Source organism: Hyla sarda, chromosome 6 (genome assembly GCF_029499605.1).
Source record: "Hyla sarda isolate aHylSar1 chromosome 6, aHylSar1.hap1, whole genome shotgun sequence".
Classification (NCBI taxonomy): Eukaryota; Metazoa; Chordata; class Amphibia; order Anura; family Hylidae; genus Hyla; species Hyla sarda.
In genome coordinates, this window is record NC_079194.1 from 134,667,822 (window position 1) to 134,692,426 (window position 24,605).

General features: G+C 44.7%; 2 protein-coding genes across 6 annotated transcripts in view; one reads left to right on the forward strand and one right to left on the reverse strand.

The window, feature by feature from the left end:
• Window positions 1-10,524, reverse strand: part of LOC130276145 (extracellular calcium-sensing receptor-like) — a 37,869-nt gene extending 27,345 nt beyond the window's left edge. For all 5 annotated transcript variants that reach the window (XM_056525095.1, XM_056525093.1, XM_056525092.1 and 2 more), the window contains exon 1: window positions 10,354-10,524. The gene's annotated coding sequence lies outside the window, so the exon portion shown is untranslated. The remainder of the gene's footprint in view (window positions 1-10,353) is intronic.
• The window catches only part of LOC130277463 (olfactory receptor 4Q3-like), a 49,399-nt gene extending 25,026 nt beyond the window's left edge, over window positions 1-24,373 (forward strand). The window contains exon 4 of the mRNA XM_056528135.1: window positions 23,390-24,373. Coding sequence (XP_056384110.1) covers window positions 23,390-24,373 — 984 coding nt within the window. The remainder of the gene's footprint in view (window positions 1-23,389) is intronic.
• The last annotated feature ends 232 nt before the right edge of the window (window positions 24,374-24,605 follow it).

The window sequence follows — 24,605 nt, forward strand, 5'->3', positions numbered from 1 at the left end:
CGTGTGTAAGGTATAACCACTACAAGCGTGTATACGGTATGACCACTACAAGCGAGTGTACAGTACTACAAGCGAGTGTACAGCACAACCACTACATGCGAGTGTACAGCACAACCACTATAAGCGAGTGTACAGCACAACCACTACAAGTGAGTGCACAGCACAACTACTACAAGCGAGTGTACAGCACAACCACTACAAGCGAGTGTACAGCACAACCACTACAAGCGAGTGTACAGTATAACCACTACAAGCGAGTGTACAGTATAACCACTACAAGCGTGCGTACAGTACAAGTCCTACAAGCGTACAGTATAACCACTACAAGCGAGTGTACAGTATAACCACTACAAGCGAGTGTACAGTATAACCACTACAAGCGTGCGTACAGTACAAGTCCTACAAGCGAGTGTACAGTATAACCACTACAAGCGAGTGTACAGTATAACCACTACAAGCGAGTGTACAGTATAACCACTACAAGCGTGTGTACAGTACAAGTCCTACAAATGAGTGAATAGTAGAAACCCTACAAGCGTGTGTACATCATGAATCCTACAAACGTGTGTATAGTATGAATGCTACAATCGTGTGTACAGCAACTACGAGGGCATGTGCACGGAACAACTATATGATCGTATGCGTAGGATAAGTTATTGGGATGAACAAATTATACAAACATGCACAGACCAACTTATATGCACAGTAGATGGACTAAATAACAAAGTAGATGGACAAAGCAATAATACAAATGCTGTTGTGGCTTGAAACCGGCTCAGTAACACAGTCTTGGCGACAAGGGAACAGGCGGAATCATCTGAATCCATATAATTTGGACTATACTGACAACAACTACCACCTTTTTATTTATTTATTTATTTATTTATTTTTTCCTAGCATGAAGCATGGCAAGAAGGGAGGAGCAAATGAACGGCTTCATATACTAAGACGTGCAATACTGGTGGCCACATACAGTTTTATATTGCCACACATATAGCCTGGGTTCAGGAAAGAGAAGGGGGGGTTTGGGACTGGAAATGCAATGACCCCCAACATGACACACACACCCCTCCCTGAAGAAATGGGGCGTTCTGCCTTTAACTCGATCCAGATATGCAGGGCTCGTGGGGGGAGCGAGGTCTTGCCATAAGACATCCCCTTCTGAATACCTGAATGCGAGCACCCAAGATGGCTCCCGCTGCTGAATTACATGCGCTATCAGCTGCCAACGGGGCGCACACACGAGCCATGAAGCACGTGGAACGCCGTGCTAAAACCAGGGCCGGGGCTGACCGAGGGTGCCCTACATACTCCGGCTTACCTCCGGAGAGAGGGCTGCGGCGGATGCCGCCACCACGGCCGGCCCCGGCTGCTTACCATTACGCTGAACCCGGAACTGCTGTGCATCAGCTGACTCGCATGTCAGCTGATCCCCTGTCACGTGACGAACCTGCGGCGTCAAGTGCAGGGACTGCCGTGGGTACTTATAGGGACTCCCCGCCCCTCCCACAAATATAGGCTAATAAATTAGCCTTAACACTTATCCATACAGAATGATTTAAGTTATTTCTTTCCCTGGGTCCCAAGTCACACACTTAAGACAAGCACACTTTAAGTCAAAGCACATTCATAACTCTCACGCTCACTGGCCCTCATTTACTAACAGGATCCCGACACTTTTTGTCGGGTTTTGCGCCAGAATTTGCACCAGAATCTGGCGCACAACCAGACAAAATCAAAATCACTCAGAGTGAAAAAAAACAACAACAAAAGGGGCGTTTTTCCCGACAAAAGGGGCGTGTTCCCGACAAAAAGAGAAAAAAAACCTCCGAGTGTGAAGAAAACTCACAGGAAAACCTGTGAGTCTTGCTTCCCAGAAAACCGACAGCTCAGAGCTGTCGGTAAATTCCTCAAAAAGGAGTTAATCCTGCTACCCCCAGCATGGAACAGGGTCTGTTCCATGTTGGGGGTAGTAGTAGAGGGGCTGAGGGATTGATCGCACCGGGTCTCACTTCTGAGACCCGATCCGATCAGATGTTATTAAGCAGGGGAGCGGGCGGCATGTTCAGATCCCCTGCAATGTACAGTAAACTTTCATTTTTAAATTCCCCACCGAGGAGCCCTGAATGGCCGGGACCGAGGAGCCAATCAGAGCTCCTGGCAGGGTTTTAATATAGAAGCGCCGTGGTGGGCAAAGATGTATAGAATCGCTGGGGGGGTATATATCTGGCCCCTCCAGCGTTTCTATATATCTTTCCCCCTGCTGCGCTATATCAAACTTAGTGCCCGCTGTGCTTGAATAAATGTACTGCCCCCCCCCCAGCGCTATTATATATCGATACTGACCCCCGCTGCGCATATACTGACCCGCTGCGCATATTTCTATATATAATATTCATGCTATCCCTCCCCTGGCTGCCAATGAATGAAAACTCTATTAGCGGCGGAGCGGAAGGCTGCTGCCCGCTCACGCTGCTAAGAGTTTGTCATTCATAGCGGGCAGCAGCTGCATATCATGCTGTGGGGGTCTGACATATGGATATATGTCTGACCCTCACATCATACATATACAAATGCCGGCTCACCGCTATGAATGACAAGTAAAGCAGTGCAGAGAGGCTCGCGCTGCTGTTCCTAATAGCTTACTTGTCATTCATAGCGGTGAGCCGGCATTTGTATATGTATGATGTGAGGGTCAGACATATATCCATATGTCTGACCCCCACAGCATGATATGCAGCTGCTGCCCGCTATGAATGACAAACTCTAAGCAGCGTGAGCGGGCAGCAGCCTTCCGCTCCACCGCTAATAGAGTTTTCATTCATTGGCAGCCAGGGGAGGGAGAAAATATGAATATTAATATGCGCAGCTGGGGGGGGGGTCACTATATATATATATATATATATATATATATAAATATGCGCAGCGGGGGTCAGTATAAATATATAATAGCGCTGGGGGGGCAGTACATTTATTCAAGCACAGCGGGCACTAAGTTTGATATAGCGCAGCAGGGGGAAAGATATATAGAAACACTGGAGGGGCCAGATATATACCCCCCCCAGCGATTCTATACATCTTTGCCCACCAGAGCGCTTCTATATTAAAAGCCCTGATTGGCTCCTAGTGGTGAATTTAAAAATGAAAGTTTACTGTACATTGCAGAGGATCAGAACATGCCGCCCGCTCCCCTGCTTAATAACATCTGATCAGATCGGGTCTCAGAAGTGAGACCCGGTGCGATCAATCCCTCAGCCCCTCTACTACTACCCCCAACAAGGAACAGACCCTGTTCCATGATGGGGGTAGTAGTGCAAGCACTAATGTAGTCAGAATTTGCAGAGACTTTTTTCTGTCGCACAGAATACATTTTGTGCGACAGAAAAAAAAACTCCGACAGAAAGAAAGGGAAATTGGGCGACAGATTAGGAAATAGCATCAGAAAAAAAAGGATTAAAGGACTTGCAAAAACACAAACCGACACTAGCTGCAGCTAGTCAACCCTTCTCATTTCCTTGCCCTTTTACAACTTACTTAAGTAGGCTTTTATCCTCTACTGGCTCCATTAGGCTTCACTAAGGCCTGTCCACAGATATCTTTTTACCAATGCCAGAGCCATTAGTCTTGTTCATTCAGACCCAACTTCAGGAAGCCAACTCCTCTATCCCTCCCATTACCCAAGGAAACTACACAATATTAGGCTGGTGGCTTTAACCCCTTAAGGACTGAGCGATTTCACGTTTTTGCATTTTCGTTTTTTCCTCCTTGCCTTTAAAAAATAATAACCCTTTAAATTTTACACCTAAAAATCTGTATTATGGCTTATTTTTTGCGCCACCAATTCTACTTTACAGTGACATTAGTCATTTTACCGAAAAATCCACGGCAAAACGGAAAAAAAATTCATTGTGCGACAAACTTGAAGAAAAAATGCCATTTTGTTAATTTTGGGGGCATCCGTTTCTAGGCAGTACATTTTTCGGTAAAAATGACATCTTATCTTTATTCTGTAGGTCCATACGGTTAAAATGATACCCTACTTATATAGGTTTGATTGTGCATTACTTCAGAAAAAAAATCATAACTACATGCAAGAAAATGTATACGCTTAAAATTGTCATATTCTGAGCCCTATAACTTTTTTATTTTTCTGCGTTCAGGGGGCTATGAGGGCTCATTTTTTGCGCCATGATCTGAAGTTCTGATCAGACTTTTTGATCACTTTTTTGTGGTATAAAAAGTAATAAAAAAATGCGCTATTTTGGACTTTGGATTTTTTTGCGCGTACGCCATTGAACGTGCGGTTTAAAAAGCGGTATATTTTTATAATTTGGACATTTCCGCACGTGGTGATACCACATATGTGTATTTTTATTTACACTGTTTTATTTTGTTACTAGGAAATGCCGGGTGATTTAAACTATTAATTCAGAAGGTAATACCTGAAAGGGTTAACTTTTTTTTTTTCCCTTTTTTTTTTGCACGCTGATAGGTGCCATAGAGACCTATCAGCTTACAATGGCTGATTTCATTCACAGACTGCTGCCTTGCTGTTGCATGGCAACAATCAGTGAAATCGGTGATTGATTGCTCCAGCCTGTAACTCAGGCTGGGAGTAATCAATCGGAGCCCGGACGCCGCCAGTGAAGGTAAGAGACCTTCTTCTCTCCGGGTAGCTGATGGGGCCTCGCGATTTTATCGCGATGACCCCGATCAGCCCGACTGAGCAGCTGGGAAGCATTTAGTTTCACTTTCGATGCGATGCTCAGCTTTGAGCGCCGCATCAGAAGGGTTAATAGCGCGTGGCCGATTATTAGCCGCGGGTCCCGGCTGTGAATAGGCGCCGGGACCCCGCGTTATAGACAGGGACCGCACTTAGGACGTTTATAAACGTCAATTTGCGGGAAGGGGTTAAAGGGATACTCTGCTCCAAGCATCTTATCCCCTATCCCAAGGATTGGGGATAAGATGTCTGATTGCAGGGGATGCTCAGGGCCAGCGCCACGGCGCTCTGAACACGGAAGCTTGAAGCGTCAAACCTCCACTCATGTCTATGGGAGAGGGCGTGATGGCTGGTACATAGTCATCACCCCTCCTCCCATAGACATGAATGGAGGGGCACGTGATGGCTGTGGCCGCTCATCATCCGGCATTGAGCAGAGTTTGCTTTGTGCATCGGATGACTGGGATGCTGCACCGGAGATCACGGGGGGTCCCAGCAGTGACCCCCACAATCAGACATATTATTTCCTATCCTTTGGATAGGTGGATAAGATGTCTGGGGGCAGGGTACCCCTTTAAGGCTATAGATGGTCAGTTTACACTCAGCTAGCGGAGGAAAGAGACGGTCAGAAAGTAAGAGGCAGAGCAATCAGTGCTTCTTTGTCTCACCGACATCAAATAATAATTACACTTTAACACTTTTGAACTCTATCCTTGCCATACCACTTCTAAAATGTATACTTGAAGAGAGGTTCGGCACTACAAAGAACATTTGCACTTGGGCGAATACTTGTACTCTAACCTGGATCTAGCAGTGACAACAGGATGCCTTCTGAGGTCTTGTAGAGTCATTGCCTCAACAAGTCACAGCTTTTTTTTGCAGCAAGTGGGGAACCTACACAACATTAGGTTTTACTGTTATGTGTGGTCAGTGTATAACCTAGAATGCTGTGATAGTGATCCCGAAATAGTAATAAATAATTGGCTTATGTCACCTGAGTTGTGTCATTAAATTACGATAATTGCTTACTCTATTTTTATCATTACCTTTAGTTCATTAACAGAATCCCACAGACACAAATTCCCAGCTGACATCTATAGGTGTATATAATAAAGTGCCAATACTGTTATAATGAAGAAGGTGGCTCTAGCTAACGGATCTGATGGCCTAAATAATTGATCTGGTTTTATCGGTTTTCTGCAGTCACGGATCAGAAGGTAACATATTTTGAAGCCACTACTGTTTTACATTCCAGTTTTTGGTATTGCATATCCTATCCTTGTGGTGCTTGTGTGGAAGGATGCTTCAATTCACTGTAGGATTTATATAATCATGGTACTCAAATATATTGCGATCCAGGTGATTCTTTTATTTAATTTATAGTGCTATTCATAGTGCAAGTCTTTCTCCAACAAATAAATGGCTGAATCAACTATTTTTCTCTATATCATGTGTATATATGTAGTTAAAGGCGTAGTCCAGTGGTGAAAAACTTATCCCCTATCCTAAGGATAGGGGATAAGTTTGAGATCGCGGGGGGTCCGAGCACTGGGGCCCCCTGCGATCTCTCTGTACAGGGCCACGGCTCTCCGGCCAGATAGCGGGTGTCGACCCCCGCACGAAGCGGCAGCCGACACGCCCCCTCAATACATCTCTATTGCAGAGCCAGAGATTGCCGAAGGCAGCGCTTAGGCTCTGCCATAGAGTTGTATTGAGGGGGCGAGTCGGCCGCCGCTTCGTGCGGAGGTCGACACGCCCCCTTCCCGCGGGCTGTCGGGGCTCCGTACAGGAGATCGCAGGGGGCCCCAGCGGTCGGACCCCCCGCGATCTGCAACTTATCCCCTATCCTTAGGATAGGGGATAAGTTGTTCACCACTGGGTCACCACTGGACTACTCCTTTAAGTCACTATGACATTTCTTTCCTTCCTTTTTTTCAAGTAGCAGATGCATAGGAAAAACATAGTAGAATTACAAAGGCACAATAACAATGTGGTGTCCCAGCACCAATGCTGTCCTGTGGCTTTGGACTGTCTCAGGCAGCTTGGTAGCGTACGTTGTTGGGTCCACCTAAGGACTTATTGTTACATTAATTATGTTCATATTTTATTTCACAAATAATATATTTTTCTAAATTAATTCTCTTATTGTTATGTGTGTATATGTTTTTATATGTTACTGTAGCCTTAAATGAGATCAGTGAACCCCATGTGACCCTGCCTACCAATGGGAACCCCTAAAGTCTCCCCCATATAGTGTAGTGGGGGAGGAGTTGTTCATTTGAGAGCAAGATGAGCTACAGTCTGGTTCTGGTGTGCTGTGTGCTCTGAGGAGAGGCCTAGATCAAATCTAATCTCTCTGGTCATGCTGCAAAGATTACTCGCAAGGAGGAAGTTCATACCCCTGCGGAGAAGGCTTCAGTACCTTGACAGGACCCGAGCTACCAGAATTCATTCTTCCATCTCACAAGTCAGTATTAATCTGTCTTGCACTAACAGAGTTCGAGTTCTCTAGCTGGTAAAAAGTCACATAATTGTCTGAAGAATCTTCCACAGAATACAAGAATACATGTATCAGCCAAAATATAAAAGCAACCTGCCTTAGGCTGCATTCATGTCTCATTTTTGCAATACGGTTCCCGTATCAGTTTTTTTGTAAAAAAAAAAAAAAAACGTATGTCTGAAAGCCGGACCGAACCATATACAACCGTGTACAACCGTATATACCTCTGTACGGTTTTAAACCGGTTACGGTTTGAAAATGGATGTTTGGTTGCATACGGTTTAATACGTTTTTTGAAAAAAAAAATGGATATGGTTTTATGTTTGCCCTTAATTAAAGGGGTACTCCAGTGGAAAACTTTTTTTTTTTTTTTTATGAATTGGTGCCAGAAAGTTAAACAGATTTGTAAATTAAAAAAGACTGTGTGCAGCTCACAACCTGGGATATTCGAGGTTAATGTGGATAAAAATCGGTCCCCACCGATCAAATAATGAAAAATCAAGTATACAAATTTAACCACACCTCAAGAATACCACCCTACTGGGTACACAATGAAAAAGAAATGAGACAGATGGTTTCTGAAAAAATGCAAATTTTAATAAAAACAGAAATAACAATATAAAATAGTGGTTAAAAAGATCAGAGCATTAGTAATAGTAAACTGTCATTGGGCCCTAATGACAGATAGATGTTGAAGCAACTATCTAATCAATTCTAGGATAATCCATGGGTATTGGTCCGAATTGGACCGTTAGTCCGGCAAAATATAACACAATAGATATTTCAATGATGGCACAATTTTTAAAGTGGCATTAGATGGATTCGCTCACAGTTTGTATAGAATGAATGGAACATTCTCACCCTGGCTGCTGGTTCCGCACTGCGGTGGGCCAATGGAAACAAGTGCTGTATTCTCTGCGATGTTCTCGGCGTGAATGCCTTGGCAGCTGGAGGGTTCCGGCAAGGAGCTCCCTCGTAAGCGGTCCGTGGTGTCAGCAAACACCGATGTCAGTAACGGACTCACACTAGAAGCAGCAGACTTGTGGTAGGCTCGGTGAGCGAGATCAGTAGTTAGTGCAGCAGATGGTTTAGGTTGCGAACTTCCGTGCCGGCTAAAATTCAGATGTTGTTGGTAATTAAGGTAGTGCCTGTGTAGCACTCTGTTCAGATGAAACGGCCTAGATGCGTTTCAGGGTGCTCAAATTGACCCCTTCTTCAGTAGGCAAGTATCATACTTGCCTACTGAAGAAGGGGTCAATTTGAGCACCCTGAAACACGAAATTCTGTTCTTTTTAAATTTCTTTTTTGTCTTGTCCACAGTGCTCTCTGCTGACACCTGATGTCCGTATCAGGAACTGTCCAGAGCAGGAGAAAATCCCCATAGCAAACCTATGCTGCTCTGGACAGTTCCTGACACGGACAGATGTGTCAGTAGAGAGCACTGTGGACAAGACAAAAAAGAAATTCAAAAAGAACAGAATTTCCTTGGTAGCATACAGCTGCTAAAAAGTACAGGAAGGGTAAAGATTTTTTAAAAGAAGTAAATTACAAATTTGTTTAACTATCTGACACCAGTAGACTTATAAAGACCTACGAAAAATGTTTTCTACCGGAGTACCCCTTTAAATAAAGTTCTTCTTGTTCTATTTGTGGGAAGAACTTTCCGCATGCACTGCACATGTGCAAACTGCAAAACCGTATTGTGCAAACCGGATGGAACGTATGCACATACGGTTCAGTACGGTTCCTATAGACCACCATTTAAAAAAAAAAAAAAAAAAAAAAAAAGTATACAGGTTGTATCCGGTTTTTCACCCGAACATAAAACTGTAGTAGACTACGGTTTTGTGTACGGGAAAAACCCTGATAAAACTGTAAATTATGCAAAACGTACACAACCGGATGCTACGGTGGGCATACGGTTTTCAATGAAATGTCTATACATACGGTTTGCAATACGATTTCATACGTTTTTTTCACTGAAACCGGATACGGGAACTATTGATAGGATTCAGATTATTGGGCAGACTAGATGGGCCAAATGGTTCTTATTTGCCGACACATTCTATGTTTCTAATGCAGCCTTACATTGTCTTATGCCACCAGAAAAGCTCCAACATTTTAAGGCATAGACTCCAGAAGGTGTCCTGTGGCATTGATTACAAGACATTAGCAGTTCCTTGAATGAGGTGCCTAGATATTTTTACGAGCCAGATACAGAATTTTTTTTTCTAATCTGTTTCTATATTCTGATTGTACATCTTTTAATGTCATTGTTTTTTTTTGTATATTATTATGTGGGCAGCCATCCTGCCTGAGCTGTATTTAATAGCTTTTAGAGATATGCTTTACAGCAAGCCCCATGGACATAGGCAAAAATAGAGCTGTCCCATGTATATGAATGGGAGCAGTTTCTAAACATGCCCTGTTACCTGTACAAAGGTCATTCTACTCTGCTGGCATGCACCTTCACAAATATTAGCAAGTGGAAATTATATGGCTATAATGGCTAGTTCATTCAGCTTCATTAGAGTTGTCTAGTATATAAAAAAACTTATCGATCGTCTAAACCACTTTCCTAGACCCCCACGATCTCCTGCCCGGCACTCCGGCTCTCTGCATGAGTGAAGTGTGTTGACTGCGGCACAAAGCTGTGGCCGACATGCCCCCTTCATGCATCTCTATGGGAGAGCTGGAGACACAGCGTTCGTGCATCTCCGGCTCTCCCATAAGGATTCATAAAGGGGGCATGTCGGCCACAGCTTTGTGCCATGGTTGTGGTGACCATGGGGTACTGCAGTGAGTGGTGGGGTCGGATGGTATTAAACCCTGGGGCAAGATGTTGTTAACCCCTAGTGTTCGTGACGCCAGGATATGGTTGTTTGGTGTAGGGCACTGCAAAAACGGCATATGATGAATGAGATTCCAAAGCAGGGATTTGATGCAACTTGAACTTTTACTTGGAGAAGGCATAAAACAGTCTTTACAAACAGCCAACTTCCACAGAGGTGACCGGGACACAGGGAACCTCTCAGGCTTGCTTGGACTTGTAGTTATTATAACGCTGATGCAGGCCACTGTACTACTGTTATCACTTTGTAGGGACAGTAGGGACTTGACTTGTACTCACAGATTTGATGTGGCTGCAGGTTTATAGGCTTTGGCCTAGCTATTCTGGACTTGACTTGTACAGGACTTGTGCTTTCTTTAATTGCCAGGAACTAAGAGAGTGAATGTGTAGACTACAGCCCCTTATATATCAGGGGGCCTGGACTAAAGCCCATTGGTAGCTGGTTGCCTGTGGTTACCTGTGCCCATGGAACTCTGGGTATATCATGTGATCACACATCACATGACTCATCACATGACCTTAGGAAGGTCCTAAACAGGGTAAATATCCTAACAACCTTCATATACAGTTTACATTCACTGTACAATGCTTAAATTACAGGTACATACTTATTATACAATAGAATACCAAATGATTTAGGGGGGAGCCCTGCAGGAGAGCCCTTTGGACCGGAGGGACTCTACCTGAGGGGAATTAAGGACTGTACAGAACCGTGTTCTGTATCGGGATACCACACAGTCAACACACTTCATTCATGCAGAGAGCTGGGGTGCTGGGTGGGAGATTGTGGGGGTCCCAGCGGTTGCTAAATTAAAATTGCTTTGTATTTCTCATGCAGCTGCTACTTAAACAAAGCTCAGAAAGGACGGAATCGATGTAATAATTTAATACCTACAGATCTTCTGTAGAAATAGAAAAAAATGTTGATTCAACCATTCGTTTGTTCAATGAAATTTTTGTTAGAAATAACACTGTGGATTAAAAAAAACATATCCCAAGGGTTTTAAAATATTTGAGTGGACAGATATCTATAGGAATAGAACAGAAAATAATAAACCCCCCCCCCCCCCCCCCCATCTATACATTTCTGTATGTTTCCTGTTTTCGATCTATTGGACAAATATCCAGAAGAACCACACACCTTATACTACAGTCACATCTATTCCATCTATTACTGCTGACAACCATCCTCTATATCATGTCTGAGAGGTTGTCACAGCCCCGCCCCCATTACTGACATCACTGGATATAATTACATTGTGATCAGACATGAGACCACACCCCTTATACTACAGTCACATCTATTCCATCTATTACTGCTGACAACCATCCTCTATATCATGTCTGAGAGGTTGTCACAGCCCCGCCCCCATTACTGACATCACTGGATATAATTACATTGTGATCAGACATGAGACCACACACCTTATACTACAGTCACATCAATTCCATCTATTACTGCTCACAACCATCCTCTATATCATGTCTGAGAGGTTGTCACAGCCCCGCCCCCATTACTGACATCACTAGATATAATTACATTGTGATCAGACATGAGATCCACACCCCTTATACTACAGTCACATCTATTCCATCTATTACTGCTGACAACCATCCTCTATATCATGTCTGAGAGGTTGTCACAGCCCCGCCCCCATTACTGACATCACTGGATATAATTACATTGTGATCAGACATGAGACCACACACCTTATACTACAGTCACATCTATTCCATCTATTACTGCTGACAACCATCCTCTATATCATGTCTGAGAGGTTGTCACAGCCCCGCCCCCATTACTGACATCACTGGATATAATTACATTGTGATCAGACATGAGACCACACATCTTATACTACAGTCACATCTATTCCATCTATTACTGCTGACAACCATCCTCTATATCATGTCTGAGAGGTTGTCACAGCCCCGCCCCCATTACTGACATCACTGGATATAATTACATTGTGATCAGACATGAGACCACACACATTATACTACAGTCACATCTATTCCATCTATTACTGCTGACAACCATCCTCTATATCATGTCTGAGAGGTTGTCACAGCCCCGCTCCCATTACTGACATCACTGGATATAATTACATTGTGATCAGACATGAGACCACACACCTTATACTACAGTCACATCTATTCCATCTATTACTGCTGACAACCATCCTCTATATCATGTCTGAGAGGTTGTCACAGCCCCGCCCCCATTACTGACATCACTAGATATAATTACATTGTGATCAGACATGAGATCACACCCCTTATACTACAGTCACATCTATTCCATTTATTACTGCTGACAATCATCCTCTATATCATGTCTGAGAGGTTGTCACAGCCCCGCCCCCATTACTGACATCACTGGATATAATTACATTGTGATCAGACATGAGATCCACACATATTATACTACAGTCACATCTATTCCATCTATTACTGCTGACAACCATCCTCTATATCATGTCTGAGAGGTAGTCACAGCCCCACCCCCATTACTGACATCACTGGATATAATTACATTGTGATCAGACATGAGATCCACACACCTTATACTACAGTCACATCTATTCCATCTATTACTGCTGACAACCATCCTCTATATCATGTCTGAGAGGTTGTCACAGCCCCGCCCCCATTACTGACATCACTGGATATAATTACATTGTGATCAGACATGAGACCACACCTCTTATACTACAGTCACATCTATTCCATCTATTACTGCTGACAACCATCCTCTATATCATGTCTGAGAGGTTGTCACAGCCCCGCCCCCATTACTGACATCACTGGATATAATTACATTGTGATCAGACATGAGATCACACACCTTATACTACAGTCACATCTATTCCATCTATTACTGCTGACAACCATCCTCTATATCATGTCTGAGAGGTGTCACAGCCCCGCCCCCATTACTGACATCACTGGATATAATTACATTGTGATCAGACATGAGACCACACACCTTATACTACAGTCACATCTATTCCATCTATTACTGCTGACAACCATCCTCTATATCATGTCTGAGAGGTTGTCACAGCCCCGCCCCCATTACTGACATCACTGGATATAATTACATTGTGATCAGACATGAGATCACACACCTTATACTACAGTCACATCTATTCCATCTATTACTGCTGACAACCATCCTCTATATCATGTCTGAGAGGTGTCACAGCCCCGCCCCCATTACTGACATCACTGGATATAATTACATTGTGATCAGACATGAGATCACACACCTTATACTACAGTCACATCTATTCCATCTATTACTGCTGACAACCATCCTCTATATCATGTCTGAGAGGTTGTCACAGCCCCGCCCCCATTACTGACATCACTGGATATAATTACATTGTGATCAGACATGAGACCACACACCTTATACTACAGTCACATCTATTCCATCTATTACTGCTGACAACCATCCTCTATATCATGTCTGAGAGGTTGTCACAGCCCCGCCCCCATTACTGACATCACTGGATATAATTACATTGTGATCAGACATGAGACCACACATCTTATACTACAGTCACATCTATTCCATCTATTACTGCTGACAACCATCCTCTATATCATGTCTGAGAGGTTGTCACAGCCCCGCCCCCATTACTGACATCACTGGATATAATTACATTGTGATCAGACATGAGACCACACACATTATACTACAGTCACATCTATTCCATCTATTACTGCTGACAACCATCCTCTATATCATGTCTGAGAGGTTGTCACAGCCCCGCTCCCATTACTGACATCACTGGATATAATTACATTGTGATCAGACATGAGACCACACACCTTATACTACAGTCACATCTATTCCATCTATTACTGCTGACAACCATCCTCTATATCATGTCTGAGAGGTTGTCACAGCCCCGCCCCCATTACTGACATCACTGGATATAATTACATTGTGATCAGACATGAGATCACACACCTTATACTACAGTCACATCTATTCCATCTATTACTGCTGACAACCATCCTCTATATCATGTCTGAGAGGTGTCACAGCCCCGCCCCCATTACTGACATCACTGGATATAATTACATTGTGATCAGACATGAGACCACACACCTTATACTACAGTCACATCTATTCCATCTATTACTGCTGACAACCATCCTCTATATCATGTCTGAGAGGTTGTCACAGCCCCGCCCCCATTACTGACATCACTGGATATAATTACATTGTGATCAGACATGAGACCACACACCTTATACTACAGTCACATCTATTCCATCTATTACTGCTGACAACCATCCACTATATCATGTCTGAGAGGTTGTCACAGCCCCGCCCCCATTACTGACATCACTGGATATAATTACATTGTGATCAGACATGAGATCCACACCCCTTATACTACAGTCACATCTATTCCATCTATTACTGCTGACAACCATCCTCTATATCATGTCTGAGAGGTTGTCACAGCCCCGCCCCCATTACTGACATCACTGGATATAATTACATTGTGATCAGACATGAGATCCACACACCTTATACTACAGTCACATCTATTCCATCTATTACTGCTGACAACCATCCTCTATATCATGTCTGAGAGGTTGTCACAGCCCCGCCCCCATTACTGACATCACTGGATATAATTACATTGTGATCAGACATGAGATCACACACCTTATACTACAGTCACATCTATTCCATCTATTACTGCTGACAACCATCCTCTATATCATGTCTGAGAGGTTGTCACAGCCCCGCCCCCATTACTGACATCACTGGATATAATTACATTGTGATCAGACATGAGACCACACACCTTATACTACAGTCACATCTATTCCATCTATTACTGCTGACAACCATCCTCTATATCATGTCTGAGAGGTTGTCACAGCCCCGCCCCCATTACTGACATCACTGGATATAATTACATTGTGATCAGACATGAGATCACACACCTTATACTACAGTCACATCTATTCCATCTATTACTGCTGACAACATCCTCTATATCATGTCTGGGTTGTCACAGCCCCGCCCCCATTTCTGACATCACTGGATATAATTACATTGTGATCAGACATGAGACCACACACCTTATACTACAGTCACATCTATTCCCTCTATTACTGCTGACAACCATCCTCTATATCATGTCTGAGAGGTGTCACAGCCCCGCCCCCATTACTGACATCACTGGATATAATTACATTGTGATCAGACATGAGACCACACACCTTATACTACAGTCACATCTATTCCCTCTATTACTGCTGACAACCATCCTCTATATCATGTCTGAGAGGTTGTCACAGCCCCGCCCCCATTACTGACATCACTGGATATAATTACATTGTGATCAGACATGAGACCACACATCTTATACTACAGTCACATCTATTCCATCTATTACTGCTGACAACCATCCTCTATATCATGTCTGAGAGGTTGTCACAGCCCCGCCCCCATTACTGACATCACTGGATATAATTACATTGTGATCAGACATGAGACCACACACCTTATACTACAGTCACATCTATTCCATCTATTACTGCTGACAACCATCTATATCATGTCTGAGAGGTTGTCACAGCCCCGCCCCCATTACTGACATCACTGGATATAATTACATTGTGATCAGACATGAGACCACACATCTTATACTACAGTCACATCTATTCCATCTATTACTGCTGACAACCATCCTCTATATCATGTCTGAGAGGTTGTCACAGCCCCGCCCCCATTACTGACATCACTGGATATAATTACATTGTGATCATACATGAGATCACACACCTTATACTACAGTCACATCTATTCCATCTATTACTGCTGACAACCATCCTCTATATCATGTCTGAGAGGTTGACATAGCCCTCCCTCTGCTACTGACATCACTGGATATTAGAGATGAGCACATTTTTTGAAAAATTTGATTCGGACAATTTGCTGAATTTTCCCAAAAAATTTGTTTTGTTCTGAATTTATTCATAAGGAATCGCTATTAAAAATGGCCTACAGAGAGACTCAATAGGGGTGTAGAACATTTTGCCTTTTCCTAACCTTGAAGAGAATAAGTAGATTTTTTAATGTAATTTTTATTTAATTACATTTGAATTTATTTACATTTTATGAGTACCCATTCTGGCGAGCTACCACCTGTTCCTTTTATTGAATCCATTTTTACTTCTACTCATGAGATGTTCCCTGTGCCACTGGCATGTTTCAGCTTTGCAAAGGGGGCAGTGCATGCTATAAATTCTGCAGGGTGCCCAAACTTTTGCAGATATTTTTTATTTTCTGTTAATTTGAAAGTGTAAATGATGAAAATAAAATCTAACTTTTGTTGACATAATATAAGAATGTCTAATCTGTCATTTGATGCCTTTTGGAGATTTATCCATCTTTCCTTGGCTTCTTTATGGACATTAATACAAATTTTTACCTGGGGTTCCCAAACTTTTGATCCCCACTGTATGGTTCATTGTTATCGCTCCAATCTGTTTCATTGGATTCTTGTGGTAATTGCACAGCTAATATATGATGTCAATGACCATAGGGCCTCAGTATTTAAAGGATTACATGATTTTTTATTTTATTCAAATTTAAGATTTTTAAATTTAATATTACACTCCCAAGTTTAATCTCCCAGGCCCCGGCGTTTACTTTGAATGAATAGTGTGGTTACAAAAGACCAAATCTATCAAGGAGTCACATGGCGGCACAATGACAGAGCCTGGAGGTGGCATCAGTATGAGGAGACCATATAGTGGCTGAATGACACAGCCTGGAGTTGGAGGCAGCACAAGGGGACCACATAATGGCTGAATGACAAAGCGTGGAGGTGACGGCAGCATGTGGAGACCACATAGTGGTTGAATGACACAGCGTGAGGTCGGCAGCATCAGGAGAACATATAGTGGCTTAATGACACAGCCTGGAGTAGGCGGCAGCATGAGGAGACCATATAGTGGCTGAATGACGCATCCTGGAGTTTGCAGCAGCAAGAGGAGAACATAAAGTGGCTGACTGACACATCATGGAGGTGGCGGCAGCATGAGGAGACCATATAGTGGCTGAATGAAACAGCGTGGAGGTGGCGGCAGCATGAGGAGAACATATAGGGGCTGAATGACAGAGCCTGGACTTGGCAGCAACATGAGGGAACCACATAGTGGCTGAATGACACAGCCTGGAGGTGACAGCAGCAAGACGAGAACATATAGTGGCTGAATGACACAGCGTGGAGGTGGAAGCAGCATTAAGAGAACATATATCGGCTGAATGACACAGCGTGGAGGTGGTGGAAGCATGAGGAGAACATATAGTGGCTGAATGACACAGCCCGGAGTTGCCGGCAGCATGAGGAGACCACAAAGTGGCTGAATGACACAGCCTGGAGTTTGCGGCAGAATGAGGAGAACATATAGTGGCTGAATGACACAGCCTGGAGTTGGCGGCAGCATGAGGAGACCATATAGTGGCTGAATGACACAGCGTGGAGGTGGCGGCAGCATGAGAACATATAGTGGCTGAATGACACAGCCTGGAGTTGGCGTCAGCATGAGGAAAACATATAGTGGCTGAATGTCACAGCCTGGAGGTGGCAGCAGTATGAGGAGAACATATGGTGGCAGTATGAGACAGCTTAGAGCTGGCATCAGCATGAGGAGAACATATGGGGGCTGAATGAAAGCCTGGAGGTGGCAGCAGCAGCATCAGGAGTTCTGAAAGTGAGCCGGTGACAGAGTGGTACGGTGGGTGGCAATACTAGTACCCAGGGATGAAGGTGGGTGAAAAAAGGAGAACTTTTGCATCAGATGTGTGGCATCAGGCGGGTGGCAGGAACAGAATAGTTGCTGAGGCAGGAAGGCAGAAGAAAACAGTCTCTTTTGTAAAAGTGTTAGTGAGTAATTATTGAGGATATGCATTAGGTAAAACTTAACTTTTAATAATAAAATATATGGCCCCAAAATATATATATATTTTTTTTATAAAACCAAGGGAAATGTGTGCAAAAAACACCATGTGCCACCTTCACCACCAAGTATTGATGTGATGCAAAGACCTCTAAAAGGTGAAAGTGAACAACGTAAGGACCATTGTAACCGGTGGGGGTAAACACTTCCCCTGTAAGGCCCTACTCTCCCATTATTAATTCCCTTCTTGGCAAGTGTTACTCGCCCTAAAAAGGGTAGCCCCACACAGAAACTTCTCCCTATTTCCACCTACAAACACTGCCATATCCCAGGGTTTTTAGGTGGAAATAGGGAGATTTTCCTGTGTGGGGCCGCCCTTTTTAAAACGCGCAACACTTTCCTCGAAAAGGTGGAAGGGAACAACGTATTGTCCATTTAAGCAGGTGGGGGTAAAAACTTCCCCTGTAAGGCCCTACTCTCACCCTATTATTTCCCTTCTTGGCAAGTGTTACTCTCCCTAAAAAGGGCGGCCCCACACAGCAAACTCTCTCTACTTCCACCTAAAAACCTTGGGAAATAGCAGTGTTTGTAGGTGGAAATAGGGGCAGGTTCCTGCGTGGGGCTGCCCTTTTTAGGGCGAGTAACACTTGCCAAGAAGGGAATTAATAATGCGAGAGTAGGGCCTTAGAGGGAACGTTTTTACCCCCACCAGTTACAATGGACCATACATTGTTCCCTTCGACCAATACTTGGTGGTATAGGTGGCACATGGTGTTTTTTTTGCACACCTTTCCTTTGAGTACGTATATTTTATCCTAAGAAAAGTAAAGTTTTAGCTAATGCATATCCTCAATAGTTACTTGTGGTCTGATGGTGAAGAATGTCTGTAACTAGGGAGCAGCACCTTAAACATTTTTGGCATTATCCATATTTGTGAAGTGTTGGTGTAGCAGCATGGTCAACCTACTCTGATGCATAGGGCATTGGTGGTTGGAAATCCTGGGTGATATATGCCTGATTTATCTTCGCAAAGGTCAGTCTCACCGCATTTTTGGTGGACAGAAGAGTTCTCCTTGGGGTTAATATGGCCCCCGCCACACTAAACACCCACTCTGATGGCACACTACTGGCCGGGCAGAACAGCTTTTCCAGGGCAAACTCTGCTAGTTGCGGCCACTAATCAAGTTTGGCTGCCCAGAAGTCCAGCAGATCTTCAAGATGTGTTGGCATGGTCATGTAAAGGTATGCCATCACCTGCTGGTTCAGGTCTACCTGCTGCTGAGTTGCTTCACTATGCGGGTGAAGAAAGCTACTCATCAGTGACCGTAGAATCAGGCTGCTGCTGCTGATGGAGCTGGTACTGCTCCTGCCACCCCACCCCTCCCCAGCAGCCATGGCAGTTGAAGGTGAGCGCAGAGGGCCCCCCTGAGTCAGACCTGCGAGAGGATGCACGATGGTGCAGATAGTATCGGCCAACTGACTATGTGGGATGTCTCTGTAGTAGGTCAGTTTGTCCTCCCTCTCAGTGGGTGTAAAAAAGGCCCCCATTTTGTGCTGGTAGCGAGGGTCTAATAAGGTGGAGAGCCAGAAGTTATCCCGCTGCCGAATGGTGACAATTCGGCAGTCACTACTCAAGCAAGTGAGCATGCATCGTGCCATTTGTGCAAGTGACTCAGAGGGACTCCCTGCCTCCATCTCCATTGCATACTGCCACAGTGTGTCTGGGTCCTCTGTCTCGCCTTCCTCATAACCCTCTAGCTTCTCTAGCTGCTCCTGCTCCTCCTCTCTTGTCAGATGACTAGAAAAACTGCCCATCCCGCGAAACCTAAACTGTGCTCCACTCTGCCCCTCCCCCTCCTCCAGTTTAGCCCTCACAGGGCTCATGTTGCCGTGAGATGTAGGCACCGAACCTCCAGTGCCCTAACCAGCCATTGTTTCCAACAAGTGTTGTAGCAGATGAAGCAGTGGAATGATGTTGTTCATTCTGTCATCCTGGCATCTGACTAATAATGTGGTTTCCTCAAAGGGCCTGAGCAAACAGCAGGTGTTTATGGTTGACATTGAAGTTACACAGGGGAGTTCCCCTTTACGCTTGGATCATCAAGAAATCGGTAATGGCTTTTCTCTGTTCATATAGTTGGTCCAACATATGGAGGGTGGAATTCCAATGTGTGGAAATGTCGCAAATCAGACTATGCTGGGGGATGCCATTCTGACGCTGCAGATCAATGAGGGTGTGCTTTGCGGTGTACGAGTGGCTGAAGTGCATGCAAAGTTTCCTTCCTATTGTTAGGATGTCTTGCAGATGGGTGGGAACACTTCAGGAACCGCTTGACAACCAGATTGAACACGTGTGCCATGCAGGGCGCATATCTCAGGCTTCCTTGTCGCAGCACAGACAAGATGTTCTTCCTGTTGTCAGTCACCATGGTTCCCATTTCCAGTTTTCGTGGAGTAAGCCATGATTCGATTTCTTGATGAATGACTTTTAGCAGTTCCTCCCCTATGTGACTCCGTTCACCAAGGCAAACCATGTGAAGAACAGCATGATACCGCCGTGCCCTGAACACATAGTATGCTGGAGGGGCACTGAGACTTGTCCGTGCAGTGGAGGCTGAGGACATGGAGGATGAGGAGGTGGAGTCGCACACTGTCACAGGACCAAAGGTCTGAGAGCGTGGAGGCAGAAGCGGCGTGACCTGTCCAAGTTGCTGTTGTGGTGGGCTGTAAAGGACATGTATTGTCCCTGACCATATTTACAGCTCCACATGTCAGCGCTGCAGTGCACTTTGGTACACACCAACAGGCTCAAGGACTCGCCCACCTTCTCTTCCACAAAACTGTGCAGGGCTGGTACTACCGTCTTCACAAAGAAATGACGGCTTGGCACTCTCCACCTCAGCTCAGCACAAGCCATCAGTTCTCTGAAAGGGGCAGAGTCCATCACTTGAAAAGGGAGGGACTGCAGCACCAGCAACTTGGACAGGAGCACATTCAGCTTCTGCGCCATGGGTGAGTGGGTGCATTCTGTTGTCTCTTGGACATGGCTTCACCGATGGATTGCTGGCAGAATGAGTGACTCGAAGTAGGAGGAGCAGGAGCATCTGGAGCGACAGAAGATGGGTATGACACACAGATCCCTTCGGTTGAGGTGGTGGAACCTTGGCTGGCTGAAACAAGGAGCGGCATGCCACTGGGTGATGCAGCAGGCTGGACCACCACATCAGAGCCATGGTTCTCCTAGGCCGCTTTATGGTGATTCTGCATATGTTGACTCAGGGCCGTGGTGCAAACATTGGGACCCTGGCCACAATTCACCTTCTGCCGACACATCTTGCATGCGGCGAGGTTAACATCCTCCGGATGCTTGATGAAAAACTGCCACACCGCCGAGTAGCTGATTTTCCCACCAACTGTCAGCACTGATTGACTGCTACTGCTGCCAACTCCAGGAACCCCAGTCTCCCTACCTCCCGGGAAGGTAGGCTGCCGCACAGCAGGTGGTCTACCCCGGGAATGTTTGGCTCCAGAATTTCCACTTCTGCCACCATGCTGACTGCACACCATGCTACCACCTTGCTGGCTCAGCTGCTGCCTCCCGGGCAACCTGCAACCCTTTTCTCCTGATGATGATGAAGCCCCTTCTGCACCCGACTCCAAAGTGCGATCCGCTTCATTATCATCGAGTTGTGTCTGCACATCACTGATGTCCTCCTCAGGTTCCTCAACAGCATCTGCTTCAGGAGCCTGAATGCTCGCAACACTACCTCCCACTCCACTCTCCTCATCACTATTTGCCCACCTAGTGGAGGAAGCTAATTCCTGGATGGGCAGTAGCTACTGACTGTCCTTTAGTTTGTCCTCACTAAATAGTGGAGCTGAACCCACAGCATAAAATACTTCTGTAGGGGAGGGAACAGCATAGGACAGAGGCAATGGGAGGACAGGGACTGCTCGCGGGCCATGCCAACAGAGCGTTGCATCTGAGGAACTCACCGAATGTTGACTGGGGTGTCAGATGTCACTTGTGATGAAGTGGATGACCGTGTTAACCAATCGATGATGGCTGATGGGTTGCTGGTCGAGAGACAACCGTTAGCTGATACCGGGAGCTCAGGCGCCTCGACTCCTGCTGCCACTCGCCCCTAGTCTGCTGCGACCTCTGCCTGATGAATTTAGGCCTCTGCCACTCCTCTCTTCATGTCCTGGCACTTCTCTGCCTGACATACTTAGTGCGTATATGAGGGGAGTACAATATGCTCCGCTACGCTTAAAAAAGTATTTGTGTACAATACCAGCTGGTGAATACTTTTTCCTGGCCTTTCACAGTATCTAGGCCCTTGAGACTTTAACAGGAACAAAATAGTACACCACTTAGATATACATATGTGGTATGCACTTATGAGGGGAGAAAAATGCACTACAGTACGCTTTAAAAAGTATTTGTGTACAACACCAGCTGGTGAGTACTTTTGTCTGGCCTTTCACAGTACCTAGGCCCTTGAGACTTTAATAGGTACAAAATAGTACACCGTTTAGATGTACGTATGTGGTATGCACTTATGAGGGGAGGAAAAATGCGATACAGTACGCTTAAAAAAGCATTTGTGCACAACACCAGCAGTACACACCAGTGCTGCAGCACACAGTCGCTGTGTACTACACCCAAAATTGCCTCTAGCAGGATTTGGGCTTGAGCTGAATCTCTGCTGCTCTGTGCAAAATGCAACACACTGCTCTGTCTCTCTCAGTAATAGAATGCTGTTGACAGTGACTGGGAGGTGAATCGCTACAGTAAGAATGCTTTTCTGTGCAAAACACACTGCTCTCTATCCCTCTCTCAGTGCAACAGAAAGCTGACTTGACTAGGAAGTGAATCATTGATGGATAAAAGCTTTCTATGCAACACACAGCGCTGTCTGTCCCTATCTCTCTACAGTGAAAGGCTGAAGTGACTGGCCGCAATATGGCTGCCGATTATATAGGGCTGTGACATCACATAGGGCATAGGGCTGTGACATCACAGGGGTGGCTGTCATGCTGCATGTGATTCAGGGTCATCCCGCCTACCCTTGTTCCGCCTTCCCAGGATTCCTTGCCCCATGTCCTCACACGTGGATCCACCATTTTAGATGTCCTGGAGCCTGGACTGCACTAAATTGAGTTTAATAAAGCAATTCGTGCAATAGAATCGCGGCGATATTCGCATTCATTGTGAATCACATTTTTTCTGAAATTTCGATTTGTCAGATTTGATTTGCTCATCACTACTGGATATGAGAGAAATGTAATTAAAAGAATATCCACATTTACTGATTTATATTGTGATTTTTTTTCCTTGTGATTTATTTTCTTCTTTGCTTTTTGGCAGATGTCCTTTTATGAATATTTTTTATACCTTAATCAGACCATTGTGCGAGAATTCATCCTCTCCAGTCCCACCACTATCTATGAACTCCAGACTCTCCTGTTCTTTACTTTTATGTTTGTCTTTATCATCACACTTGTGGGAAATGTGCTGATCCTCCTGGTCATACAGCTGAATACTCACCTTCACACTCCTATGTATACCTTCCTGAGCCATCTATCTTTCCTTGATCTATGTTACTCCTCAGTAACCGTCCCTAAACTGCTCAATATTCTTTGCTCCAGTAACAGGAGGATCTCATTTTATGGCTGCATAGCTCAGATATATTTCTTCCATGTCTTGGGGAGTTCAGAGATGTTCCTCTTAGCCGTCATGGCTTATGACCGGTTTGTGGCCATATGTGTCCCATTACGTTATACAATTTTAATGAGGAAGAAGGTCTGTGTAGCTCTGGCTGGTTGTGCCTGGTTCGGTGGCTTTGCTCATTCAACATTCCACACCGGTTTCCTGTTGAGACTTTCCTTTTGTGGACCCAATGAGCTTGATAATTTCTTCTGCGATGCAACCCCACTTATTAAACTTGCATGTTCTGATACCACAATGGACGAGATCCTACTGATCGTCACCCCTGCAATCCTTGGACCATTTTGCTTTATGTTAATTCTTGTGTCTTACAGCTCCATTGTAAGTAGCATCTTGAAAATGAATTCACGAGAGGGAAGGCAGAAGACATTTTCCACATGTGCTTCACACTTAATAGTAGTGTCAATTTTCTATGGGACTGGGATCGTTGTATACGTACAACCAATGTCAGTGTATACATCAGTAAACCGCTTTATCACTGTGTTCTATGCTGTTATAACACCGATGCTGAACCCCCTAATATATGCTCTGAGGAACAAAGATGTCAAAGGAGTCCTACAAAAATTACTAATACAGCCCAATGCACTACAGGGTAAACACAACAGAATAAGCGGTATCTTCTGACACTGGAAAGTTATATCATCCAGTGGTATCCAAAGCTGCAGTGAAAATTTTGATGTTACAATGTCTAATACTCATGTAAAATACAGACTGCAGGGGGCGTGGCCTGGACGCGCATGGTGGCGGTCGCATAATCCCTGTGCTCCGCTAGTCTCCGGCAATAGAGCGGCCCAAACCGGCTCACCTCGGCTAATTTAACTACCCTCGTACCTGCTAACTCCCGCTGTACCAGGTG